Genomic DNA, 13,386 nt, shown 5'->3' on the forward strand with positions numbered 1-13,386 from the left:
GAGCTGCAACAAATCTCTCTAAAGCACCAGTTTCTGGATGAAAACTCAGTTTGAGGAATGAGAGAGGTGAGGTCAGGTCCTTTGGGAGGGAACCAAACTGGAATTATACAAGAAAAAACTGTCCAGCTTTTTTTTAGTCTTAGCTGATTGCAACTTGTGTTAAACTCTACACAGACCTCATTAGCTTTTATTACATCATGATTTCACAACAGCGTATCTTGGCTTCTGCCTGGGGTGGACTAATGAGTATTCTAATGCATGAAAAACTCATTTGTGATCTTTAGTCCAAGGGTGAAAAAGAGTAAATCTCTACTTAAGCTTTGTTGCAGTTTTTAAGCTACTGGAAATTTCTGGTGCCATTAGGAGTCACTGACATCTGAGATGGAGTCCAAAGCTGCTCTTTGGCACAGGAAAAGGGAGTTCAGGGCAACATGGGGAAATCCAGACTCGTTACGTTCTCTAGGAAGAAACAACACGTCCCAACTGTTGTTGTACACGTTCAGCAGAGTACTGGCAAACTGATCTCAGCACCATTGCCCTGCACCGGCCCTCACACTGGCAAAGAGAGAAATTGCAAGACAAATGAGTGGGAAGGATACCCTCAGCTCTTCAGTCTCATAAACTGTCCTCTCTGAAGGTGGCTTTGGAAATGGCTTATTCTAATTATAACCTCCAGAGTGTGTTTCTTGCTCTTTCACTCTAACAGACACCTCAAAGTCCCCAGGCAGATTTTATTCCAATTATTTTTTCTCCCAGCCAAAATCTTCAGGAAAAATCTGATGCTTGAGCACGATAGCAGAGGAATACAATCCCCAGGGCACGACCCTGCAAGGACACATGTTCAGCATGCTCTTCTGCTTGCCTGTTCCCCAGCACTGTGTGCTGTTTGACTGTAACGACGGTCCTCATTTCATTGTATGTAGTGGGCATTCCCTACGTGACAGGTGCAACCCTTAAACTGCTCCCACGCTGCCTGCGAAAGCCAGACCCTGCTCTGTGTCACCTCCCGTTGTCTGTGCTGTGGCCAGCTGGTCTGAAATCGGCCAGGACAACTGAGGCACCTCAACCCATGTCTGGCATGTGAATTAGTGACCCAACGTGTGTCCGTCCTAGACATCTGCAGCTTTTATGGACAGGATGCTCACCTTCTCTTCAAGTTAGGTTATTTTAATTTATGTGAGCTCTGGATATAGATTTAGGTGTCAGACATTAGGTCTTGCTCAGAAATGTGGATGGTGGGTGTAGAAACCTTACAGCAGTGGTGTCCTGTAGAAGTTCACAGCACCAAGTACCAAGATGCTGCTGTATGCTCAGATCCCAGGAGTAACCAGCCGTGTCTGGTGAGGGCGAGAATTGTCCCCAAGGAGGGTCCTGAGCGTGAGCACCACGGTTCTGGGGCAGTTGGTGTCAGCCTCGTCTCTAGAAATGTCTGAGAATTTGTCACTGCTCACTGTGATATTACTGCACTGTTCTCTCTCCTCTCCTGTCCCGTTGTCCCTGTTACCGCTATTCTCCCTGAACGTTCCCATCTCAATCCCCCTCCCTTCTATCCTGTTTTTTTTCTTCCCCCCTCCCTGCCCTTGTTCGTTGGGTTTTACACACTGTCCTTTTCTCTCTCTGTCCCTGTCCCTGAATTTTTCCTCTCTTTGGCTTGCTCTCTCTCTCTGCACGCTCCACACCACCCCTCCTAGGAAAGGCACTTGTTTGATACCATATCCCTGCTGATCCAGGAATCTCTGGAAGGAGAGCTGAAGCTGATGGACAACCTGTCAGGCTCTGTGTACCATCATTATGCCCTCCCAGCTCCCGAATATTACAACTCTGAGAACCAGGTTAATATTCCTAATTTCCTGCAAAGTCTCCATCCAAACTCAATTTGACTGAGACCTTTAATAGAGAGTTAAAGTTCTTTATGTAATGTAGTCACAGGGATTTTGAAGCATAAGTCATTTGGGCTTTTTCTGTGGGAGTTGAGATAATATCTTGGTTTATGATGTTGTATGTCAATGCAAGAGGAAAAGTACAAGCTCCGAGCTGCTCTCTTCAACACAGTAAGAAGTTTTTCATTGGGATTTACTATTCGTGAGTGTTGTAGGGAAAAATGTACAAAATCCCCTTTTCAACCTTCAGTGGAGCTTTTTGCTCCTAACCTGTACGATGCCAGGACATGTCTCACGGTGTGAGCTTTGCCCAGAGCTGAGCCCGAGCTGCTGGGGATCATAAAACCATCTCTGCATTTTGTGCCGACTTACACTGCGTGAAAATCCAGTTTTGAATTATTTTCCTAAAGAGGCTTCTTGCAAGTGGGTCATTGTAAACTACATCCTCATCTCTGATGTAAACTGAATTTAGACGGCAAGGCAGCCCTTAATGATGTACTTAAGTAATCGTGTGCTCCAGTGCTTTCACAAACAAGGGCGGTAATATTTGGTCAAAATTAGTTCATTTACTTCTTAGAATAAAATGCCTACTTTCTCAAGCGTGTTATTCTTTAGAGCAAATATTTTTCCCAAATCACTGCGATGGCCATAATAATAATTCAAGCATACCTATTTTTTCTTGCAGTTGGAATTGAGCAAATTCCATATTTCTTGATCTATATGTTTTTTCCTTTCTGGCTAAAAATAGCAGAAGTTTTCTTGTTAAATCAGTGTGCTTATTTATGAGCTCACTGACACACTAAATTATCCAACTCGGTGGTTCACTAGAGGAAAGGAATAAGCTTAGGTAAAATGAAATCCTACTGCAGAGCTTTATATAGCGGGATAACATGTCTCCCTCTGATTGCTGCGTATCGCTTTCCAGATTGAGGTCTATTAAGCTATAGGAAGTGGTTGCTTCTAAGAATTGCGGGAAGAATAGAGATGGTAGCTCTGGCAGGGAAGGCAGAGGGTCACTGTGAAACTCAGTGAGAGCTGGTTGGAAATTTTTTATCACAACGTTTTTCACCAGAAAGTGCTGCTGCAGCAAGAAAATGCTTCTGTTTTGACATGTTTGTAATGAAAAAATATAGCATTCCAGTTTGCAATGGCTTTTTCTTTTAGAATTTAAGCTATTTTATTTTCCCACCCCCCTCTAATTAAAGCCTGTATAAATCAGTTGAATGTTTCCAACCAAATGTTTTGACGGCTTCAAACTCAATTTTGGGAGAAGGGAGGCTGAAGGAGGGTGATGTTTTGTTTACATTTTGGCTTTTCCTTTCGCACCATTTGTCATGTTCTCAGGCAAGTCAGGAAATTTAGAGCAGCACTGGGACTTGCTGAAAGCAACCTGATTAATAGCAGCTCTCGGCGGAGCTGCTCCATCGGGCAGGAGCTGCTGGTGTCCCCCATGCTCCGGCCACCAGGTCCCCATTGGGGATCGCTGTCCCACGCCGGCAGCTGGCAATGCTTTTTTGGGGAGCCTCGTATGAGATCAGGAGTTCCTCCAAAGCATCTCTCTCATCCATTGCCAACAGACGGCTGTGCTAGAGGAGATATCAAGCCCAAGGTTAGATGAGAGGAGCCCGACCCTCTTGCTTATCTTGGCTGAAGTTTGGAGCCTCTCAAGGTTCACTCATCACTGGGTTTAGTTCACCCCAGTGATGCCATTTCTAAGAGTGAGAAAACCCAGCCCTCTGATAACTTAAGGGCAACAGATCTGGGCCTCTGTGTTTTTTCTTGGAAGATATATTGCTGTTGAAAGACTTTTCAAGCATAGAGGATAGCGGGGGGAAAAATGCAATGAGGAATGGAAAGGAAGCACCTGGGACTTGTCCAGACCAGGTGGCCTCTGCTAGAGTGAGCCAGGTCTGGAGGTCTCCTGATGAAATGTTGTCCCCAATACCACAGGCATCAGAAACAGACCCGAGGTGGGGATTTGGTTTCCTGATGAAATGTTGTCCCCAGCGCCACAGGCATCAGGCACGCACCCGAGGTGGGGATTTGGGGAGGGTGAGCATCGCTCCAATGGTGATTGGCAGCAAGGATGCGGCGCCGGGGGAGATGCTGCAGCCTCCTTTTCCCCTTTCTCTCCAAAACCTGAAGTGACATTTCACATTTCTTACACAAAAGAGCTCTGTGTCTAAGGAGACCACTTCACCAACGCTTTGATAAAGATCTTTGTCAGTCTCTGGAGTGCCTTCAGCAGGGATGCGTTTGTGCAAGACGCATCGTACAGCAGCGCAGCAGCTATTCCCAGCTCACCTGGGTTTGCTCAGGGCTGCAGGAGGCTGCTGGGGACAGGGCTGGGTGGCATTTGGGAGCAGGAGGTTCTTTAATAGGACAGTTACTGGCACTTACCCAGGCACTGGGGTCTCTTTCGCAGGCCAAACCCCACTGAAGTCACCAGGAAAGCACTCGCTGACCTTTCCAGACTTTGAATCAAGCCTTAAGTTTCTCCCTGTCCCCATTTAGTCGTTAGGAAGTTGATTATAGTTCCAGCGGAGTGCAGGGAAAGGCACGCTCCATACCCCACCTGCAAAATTATTTTGTTATTGGGGAATCAAGCAGATCAGTTATTGCGTAGGAACAACTTGAAAGAAGTCGGAAGATCTGGAAGCCTCTTTTATTTGATCATAGCCAAGAGGATAAATATCTTTAGTATAAAAATAATGTTACTTTTGCTTCTTCATCTAGACAGGAGAACAACCAAATACAATGCTAGCATTAGTGTATGTTTTAAATTCCCTCCCAGCTCACTGGTAAGCATTTAAGTATGAATGTCTCACTCCTTGTTGTTTTTTTTTTTTTTAAATTCTTTGTTATATTTCATTTCTTTGACATTCTGTCCCTGGTAACAATGTGCATGATGTAGCGTCTCCCACTGCAAGGATATTGCTTTAGTGTCTAGAAGTATTTAGATTATGATAATTATTTTCTTTCTTTTCCTAAAGATTTGTGTCCTGGTTTCTTATGTTTAATCATCTCTCCCTTTAGATCCCTCTAGCTGAGATGGAGGCTCTGTCTCTGACGTCAGATATTCTCTCTGAAAAGTCCTGGTCCTTAGCTCTGACGGATGACTCTTTTCCTGATGACACTAACACACACTTACTTAATGCTCTGGAAAGCAATGTACATACACTGGTTGCTGTGTAGTCTGATGTTTACAGGGTTCGAAATACTGTTTCCACCTCTCTATACCTGCCCAATGGCATTTCCAGTTCAAGCCCATTTCCAAACAGCACTGACCTTCCCCCTGAACAGGACGTTGTCCTTAATGCCATTAGGTCCTGGGTTGTTATCGCTCTTGTCCACAAACTTGGCTCCTTGCAAGGAACAAGTATTTAATTCTATTTTTCCTTTGGCGTCTTATGTAAAAACAGTGTGTTTTCTACAAGTCAAATAAATAGTAAAAAAAAAAAACACTTTGGAAAGTGTCAAGGTCGACATTTCCTCCCCATCTGAAACAAATCAGTGATGTTGTGTGGAAGAGACACCCATGAGCTAATGACTCATGTGTCCTCTGCTGAGGGGTCATCGACAGCCCTTTGGTTTGTGACGGATTCTTGTCTTGATGAACACAGGCACCACAAGGCTTTTTGCATGATTGGTGCCAGACTCTTTATTTTACAAATATCAGATGGGGATCTCTCCGAGATGCTGCTTTTGTGAATTCTTACGAGCAGTCATCATGCTGAAGAAGACAAAAAAAAAAAGGAAAGATAAAAAGCAAAAAAAATTTGGGACTATTTTGTGTCTTTTTGAATGAAATAACCAGTATTTTGAACCCTGCTTTAACCATCTCCTCTTTGAAACATTAGACATTTTTAGCTGTGTAGCAGTCAAGTGCTTTTTTTCTGCTGTACAACAGACATAGCTCCTCTTCCAACATTTTTGGATCATTGTTTTCTTTGTTGTTGTTCATGTACCTGCCTTTGGATGTTTGTGTTGTTGATAAATTTCCTGCCATTATACTCAATTGTCATCCTAATTAGCATTTATTTGGGAAACACCTCGTAAACCGTGACAATATTTCCCATCATGCTTCATGGCGTCACGTGCAAAAGATTTTGTAAACTACATTTAGCATTTTCTATGGGGCGTTTTGTTTCAAAATTAGTCTGGAGAGCGGGGCTGAGGAGAGAGCCCTTCTAGGATTGAATCAGATCAGACAAACCTGTCTGAGAACGCAGCAAAGTCTCAAGGGTATAGCCAAAAGAAAGGCAAACCCAGGTTGAACAAAGCATTTTGTGAATTTGTGTCGATACCAACAAAGTGTTGTGGTCAAAACGGTTTCCCAAACTCCTGAAAAACTGCAAGCTTTTGTTGAGATGCTTTCTAAATGCAGTATTTTTATACTCCATTTAGACACAGCTTAAGTTGAAAAACATCTCAGGATGTTTTGACTCAAAATAGATTTGGGTTGGGTTTATTTATTTAATTTGATTTTCAGTCAAGCCAAAACAACGTGTTTCTTAAAACTACCAGTGAACCCAAAAGTCATGCGGTCCTGCAGCTCTGTTTGCGAGCTGGCCTCGGAAGATCATTTTTCAGCCATTTCAAAAGGTTTTCACCAAGTTCACTCATGAGATTTCTCCTGAGATGATCAGAAAGTGGAAACGAGCCCGCTGTGGTATTGGATCCTGTCAATGAAGCTAAAGAGGTTCATTAAAGGTTGGGTTTGCGTAGGATATGGCATCCAAATTCTCGTGTTCGGATCCAAATGGTTTTGAATTTGAAATCTCGGGTTTCAGGCCATGTTTTTTGCTTTAAGCTGAATAATATGAAAGCTAAATAGCCTAAACATACTGCTTGGAAGAGGAATGCAGGGAGGGGAGGGACAGAGAGGTTCCTAAAAGCCAAGTCTCAGCTTTACCAGCACAGGTTTCGCTCTCCTTCCCCAAGCTGCGTCAGGAGGCTGCGGCATCTCTTATCTGGGCTATATCTGTATCGGCAGGTTCCTGAGGACTGAAATTAATGCCGCATGACAGCGCAGGTCGTTTTCTTCATTAAATTTACAGCAGTGGTCTTCCTTTTTTGTTGTTTTTCTTTTTTATTTCCCCCTTCTTTCTGTAAATTCCTTTCAATCTCATCGTGTTTCTTGTGCATATGAAACACCTTAGTGACATTTTGGGTTTATGACTGATAGATAACATTGCAAAAAAAACCCAACATCCTAGTGTTGATTTCAGAAAACCTATAATGCACCGAATGAAGGGAAGATTTGTCAGAAAGTAAGATTTAAAGTTTTCTAAAAGTGATCAGAAATACACAGTATCAGACTAGCGTCACATCTTATTTCTGTGTTTTTCAATGAGGAACTTTTAATGAAATAATTCTTTCATCAGAAATATCCATGGAAGTTGACTTTGCTTCCATTTTTGCTAACACTAACCAACATAGTAACACCCAAGAACATTTCTGGGATGGAGATATTTCCTTATGAAATCAGACCTGAATGCACCTCATTTGACATTGCCTCTGGTGCTGCACAAGAGACTCTTTGGCTGTAAAAATTCCACAGTCAACATATATACAATAACCCTTGCTTGCATTAGATCCCTTCTAATTAAAGAATGGCTTTAACCCTTCAGCAGCAGGTTTAGATATCCTTCCAATAAAATAGGTTTAGTTATTCATTATGTGAGAAGAAAAACCAATAAAATCGTACTGGGAGCTAGAATAGCGAATATATTCTGTAAACTAGGTTTTGTATTTGTATTTCTTGTGGGTTTATTTTATTGTTAGAAGAGCAAACTACTCACCTTTGCAAAAGTCTGTCTTGCTGACGAGGGCACATAGAGCTTTACAGTTATTGCAGAGAATCAAAGCAATGCAAAGCATGTGACCTTTGCTGGCCTTGAGGCATGATGCCTTCTTTGCACATCCCCGAAATAGTCATGGTTTATTACTACAGTGCTGCTTCCTCCGTTTCTGTGGTCCATTCTGTGTGACAATTTATTGACAATACAAAATGAGGGGTAGAGCTTCCTGGTAGCTCCATTCGTGCAACTCGTCCATCCTGACGATGTGCATGCCCATCATGCCATCCCGATTGCAATGGCTGTCACGCGCGTTTCTGGGCACTTCTCCTCTTCCCACCCCATGGTTTCTTTCTTCCTCACTGTTTTTTTCCCCGTAGGCTGATCTCCGCTCCAAAGATGACACGCTGACCTTGTCTCCCAGCAAGGACTTGCTGAGCGTGAGGAAGCCTTCGGTGGGACGGACCCACTCTTTGCCAAATGACAGCTACATGTTCCAGCCACCCTACTCCAGCCCCTGCCCAGCCTCCCTGGGCGAGAGGAACCCGGCACATCACAAGTCCCAGTCAGGTACACATCTGTCGACTGGGACAAGAACAGGACAGGGAAGTGATTGTCCCCCTGTCCTGGGCACTGGTGAGGCCAAAGCTGAAATTCTGGGTTCTATTTTGGGCCTCTCATGCCAAGAAAGCCCTTGAGGTGCTGGAGCAAGTTGAGAGAAGGGAACGGAGCTGGGGAAGGGCTGGAGCACAAGTGTGATGGGCGCAGCTGAGGGTCCTGGGAGGTTCAGCTGGAGAACAGGAGCTGAGGGGACTCTGATCTCTGCAACTGCCTGAGAGGAGGTTGGAGCATGGAGGGGGTTGGTCATTTCTCCCAAGCAGCAAGTGATAGGATGAGAAGCAGCAACCCCATGTTGCGCCAGGGGAAGTTTAGATTGGATATTAGGATAAATTTCTTCCCAGAGATGGTTGTCAAGCATTGGCACAGGCTGCCCAGGGCAGTGGTGGAGTCACCATCCCTGGAAGGGTTGAATAGGTGTGGAGATGAGGTTCTTGGGGACATGGGTTAGTGCCAGGGTTGGATTAGTGGTTGGACTCAATGATCCTGAAATCCCAATAGCTGGGATTTTCCAAGCTAACCAGTAGGAGGCAACCAATTGCCATGGGTTTGTAGTGAGGTGTTGATGTCCAGACCTGTGAAATGGCTTTGTAAGGACTCTCTATAACTCACAAAGACCCTTCATGGTTTACGAAGTCCAGGCTGTTAAAGACAACTCCTTTCCCCTGGGCTTTTTGGCAGTGTAACAGCGAGCGGTTGGCCTGGCTCAGCACCAGTTGTCCCCCTGCCTGGTTCCTCAAGGGTTACAGTCCATCCAGCCTGGGCTCCATCCATCTCACCTGAGCTAGCTATGGCCCTGAAGCAAAAATCCCAGCAGAAAAATATTTCCTCGTGTTTTTTTTTTTTTTTTTTGCAGCAGTACCTATCCTAGCAGGTTTTGGAAGCTCTATATGAGAACATCTGTGAAAGAAGGGAAAACGGTGTCTCGAAATGCCTGTAAAATGAACATAAATGTGGTGAATTGAGAGAGATCTCAGTGTGAGATGAATGGAAAAATGAGAGGGAGTAGAATTGTCCTTCCCAATGCATGTGGTTGGGATATATGCCTCAGAGCTAAATTCAGAGATATTCTTAGATACAGCGTATTGCAGATACCGAGGACTCTCTCTCTACCTGTACCTCCGTACCTGGACTTGCAGTTGCCTCCTGGTACTTACCAATGTGTTTAATTTACTCTGTCTGCCAGGGGTTACCTTCTGCTGGTAAGGGAACGCGGCTGTCTTTAATTCTTCCATACGTGCCATCATTTTAGACATTTGTCACAGATAAGACAGAGAAGTTTTTACAAGCGTTGTCATTTGAAAGCCTCTAAGCAGAACATAATTTCAGCACTGTTCAGAATGGTAGGAGATTTGAACAGATTAGAAAGATGATGTTGAAATTTGCATAGTAATAAGAATTTGTATGAATAGCGACTGTTGAACAGCAGGAAAAAAAAAATGCAGACACAACGGATGAAGATGAATCTGAAGTCATGAGAAATCGCTGCCATAATACAGAATTTTCAAGGTCAAGAGCTGTCTTTTAAAGAATCTGTTTGCACATAATGTAAAAGGTGCATCTGAAATCCTGCTCAAGTCCCACTGAAGTCAACAGCAAAACTTCCATTACCTTCAGTGGAACCAGAATTTATGGCTCTCTGTAACACCCAAGAAATTCCTCAGAGTTAAAATCCCTGACCGTACAAAAGAATCCCGTTTGCTACAGTGGGAGTTTCCAGTGCTGCATTTTTGACCCTTTATTTGGATTCATTTGTCCTGTCTTGAGCAAAAATTATATCAACTTGACTGAAAAGTGGGTAATTTTGGAGTCCCTTCTTTCTTCAAGATTGCACTTCCAGCTTGGAGAACTGAATAGCCCCATCTGACAGCCCTGGCTTGGGAAAGGGGCAGGCGTTGCACCCTTGTACATCCACAGGAAAAACTGTCCCACTGATATCTAGGAGAAGTATTTTGGGAAGGTAAAGCCAATGTCTTATTCATAACCACATTAAGCAATTAAACCTTTTGTGTTTTTCTCCTGCTGCTGAAATTCCAATCATCTTGAGCAAGCCAAAGCGCTCAGAGGTGGGGAAGGTGCCCAAATCTTGGCGTGTGCATCGTTATCCTGTTCCACCCACAATGTCACCGCTTTGCAGGGTGGGGGAAGTCACCCCTACCTGCTTACAGTTTGTAATATTATAAAGTGCTGTGAAGATAGCAAAAGGTGCCAGGCACCCCTAATAAATCACCACCACTAAGCCATAATATTTCAAGCTGAGAAAGGTTTTGTTGTCAGAAACACTGGCACTTGCAGGAGGTATTTGTTTGAATACTCCTTCGTAATGGGGCTGTTGTTCTGGGAAAGATTCCAGGACAAATGAGATTCTCTGGGATGCGGTCCAGGTTAAATGAATTGTTTTGAAAAATGTTGAGCCTGTGGGAGGGGGGGCGAGCATTCAGAGTTTCCAACCTTTTAGAAGAAGTAGCCAGCAACCACAAAGGGTCAGAAAGAGGTTGGAGAGTGTGTATTTCCTTCTCCTGGGATGCTTTGTGAAACTGGCCTTGAAAACTGCCAGGTGCTGTTCCCTTTCGCTTCATTTCCAGTGTTCATGCTGGTTTTGAGGTCCCAGCAGTCGGTCTCTGCATACGCTCAGGTATGGAGTTATCCTTTTGTAGAGTCTTTCAAAGTCGGATCCTTGCGGTGCTGAGCTGTGTGGTTGCCTGCAAAGTTGTTGGCCCAAGAGCGGTGGTGTAGAAATTGCCAGTCCAGATGAACTTCTAGTTTATAATCTTCTGTTCTTAACAGGAGCTAGTCCCAGTTGTATCAGGGGAAAATGCCAAGAAAAATGAAATAACAGACAATTTTGAAATAATTTATTAGTAGGTGGGAGGTTTCTTTCCCAGTCACGGAGAGCCAGTTGCTGAATTCAGTGTTTTTGCCATGCCTGTCTGGTCCGAGGTACAACAGAGTGTTTTTCCCAAAAGATCATTGAGATTGGGACACAATATCCAGATGAACGCATCGCATTTCTGTCTCTTCTCCCTCTTGCAAGGTTCAAAGGCATCGGTGCAGTCGCAGCCAGCGGACACCAGCTCTCTCCTGCAAATTCCAAAAGACCATTTCCACCACGTAAGAGCTCGTGACCATTTGGTGAGGGACAGCAAACCCCGCGTTTCCCAGCAGATGCACTCTCCTTCTGCTGAACGGCTGCTCCGCAGACAGGTAAGCACACTTAGGACCGCGAACCTGCTGAGGTTTTATATTATTGTGTTTTATTTTGGCGTGTCCAGGTTAACCATGCTTCAAATTCAAGGAGGGATTCACAGAGAAACCTCAGGAGAACTGTAATTCTCCTACAGAAATAACAAAAAGGTTGATGGATTCTGATCTGAAAGCCATCCAGGAGTCTCCAAAGAATGTGCATGATGAGTATCATCTCCTTTGGCAGCAGGCCTAAATGTTCTCCACGTTGTTAGCACTTAATTTTTTTCAGTCCTCCTCATAAATGCAGCCAAACACTCCCCAGGGGCTTGTTGGGGTTAAGGAACTAATTCTTAACTGCTGTGATTTTCTCGGTGCTTGAAAGGACACAGGTCCGTCCCAGGCCACCCTTCCTCTGGCTCCTCCAGTTTCTCGAAAAAGTGTTTAAAGGAAGCTGGATATCTTGTATGTGCAAGCATCACAGAAAGCACACTGTTTTTACAGTGAGAACTGAAAATTAAGATCCTTTTGAGTCTCACACGCGCTTTTGAAAAGTTTGAGTATATGCAAAACGGAACACATTTTCTTTTGCAACTGGTTTTCTCTCTGGTTTTCGCCTGGCATTGATTTAAATCCTGATTCAACCCAACATCTAAGAGATCTAATCAAGGATTCCAGTCTGATTGATTGGAAGCATAAGTTTAAATTTCTCTTTTTTAGTAAAATATTTTAAGTCGTGCTTCATTCACTCTCATGTTTTTAAGCGTATTTCACTGTGCAGCTGGGCCAGGACCAGAGGCAAGTCTGATTCCCCAACTCTGCTTTCTTCAGTAGTTTCGTGCCTGGTTTTAGATACACAAAATAGATCAGTTCTATTTTTCTTTTTTTCAAAAGCAATTTCTTTCCTGCATGAAAATATTCCTATTTCTTTCATCTTTTAATCAACATTGACAAATTAGACAGTTGATTCATTAAGCTCTAAAAATGAATGTGAAGTACCAAGGTTAACAATTACATTAGTCTGTAATACTAAATTGACATAAGAAATTCCTAGCATGTATTCGTTTGCACAGGGCTGGCCAGCTACCCCAATCACCGCTAATGGGGAAACTAATTGATGTCATGATTCTAGTTCATAACCACTCTCTCTGGCTTTCTAATGAATAACAGACCCATCCTTTTGAACTGATCTGTCTAGAATAAATTACCATGTTAGCCATCTTCCTCAGCCTAATTTTCTTCATATCTTTGAAAGCTTCTTTTTCTAAACCTTTTCATATGTTCAAGTTAATTTATTCCGCTCCCTCCTCTCTGCTCATGCAGTGACATGAGCATGCTCTTGGAGTGACACTTCCGAGAGAAAAAAGCTTTGGGACAATGATCAGATTTGGTCCACGGGCCAGACAGATCCCTCCGAAGGCTGGTGAGGTGTTGCCTTGGTGGTGCTCCCCAGCAGCCAGTTGCACCCAGTGTGGCTGATGCAAGGTTGTTCCTGGCAGCTGTATTGCTGTTACTCTTAATTGCAATCTCAATGGCCAGACACTGTGAAACTTATGCCTTAAAGAGGCAAATTCCCCTTTACACCCCTGGCACTTCTGCTTGCTCAAGTGCTCGTTCTATTGCAACCCCTAATTTCTTACTAACATATCACAATGGCTCAAACTAGCAAAGCATTTTGTTTTGCAATACCTGTTTTTCCTTATTGTTACATATATTGCATGTAATTCTGATTTATTTTCTTTTTTTTCCCCTTTTCTTTCTTTCCTTTCCCTTCCCCTTGCCCCCTTTCCTATCCTGAATTTGTGCATAGATAAATCTTGTCCACCACATACCTGGTCCGTGCACTTTCCTCCATCATTAAAACCCATGTGTTCAACCGCCCTTTCCCTTTAGAGTGCTGGAGA

The 13,386-nt window shown here is 43.7% G+C and overlaps 1 protein-coding gene across 17 annotated transcripts in view; it reads left to right on the forward strand.

Moving 5' to 3' along the window:
* The window catches only part of CACNA1G (calcium voltage-gated channel subunit alpha1 G), a 138,458-nt gene that overhangs the window by 122,178 nt on the left and 2,894 nt on the right, over positions 1 to 13,386 (forward strand). For 8 of the 17 annotated variants that reach the window (XM_071816524.1, XM_071816526.1, XM_065852648.2 and 5 more), the window contains 3 exons: positions 1,692 to 1,832; positions 8,062 to 8,251; positions 11,334 to 11,503. In XM_071816524.1, the coding sequence (XP_071672625.1) occupies positions 1,692 to 1,832; positions 8,062 to 8,251; positions 11,334 to 11,503 (501 nt within the window). Of the gene's footprint in view, positions 1 to 1,691; positions 1,833 to 4,916; positions 5,052 to 8,061; positions 8,252 to 11,333; positions 11,504 to 13,386 lie in introns of all 17 variants that reach the window. The other 9 variants (XM_071816530.1, XM_071816533.1, XM_065852642.2 and 6 more) reach the window with 3 other exon arrangements.

The sequence above is a fragment of the Patagioenas fasciata genome, chromosome 18 (genome assembly GCF_037038585.1).
Source record: "Patagioenas fasciata isolate bPatFas1 chromosome 18, bPatFas1.hap1, whole genome shotgun sequence".
In the NCBI taxonomy this organism is placed as follows: Eukaryota; Metazoa; Chordata; class Aves; order Columbiformes; family Columbidae; genus Patagioenas; species Patagioenas fasciata.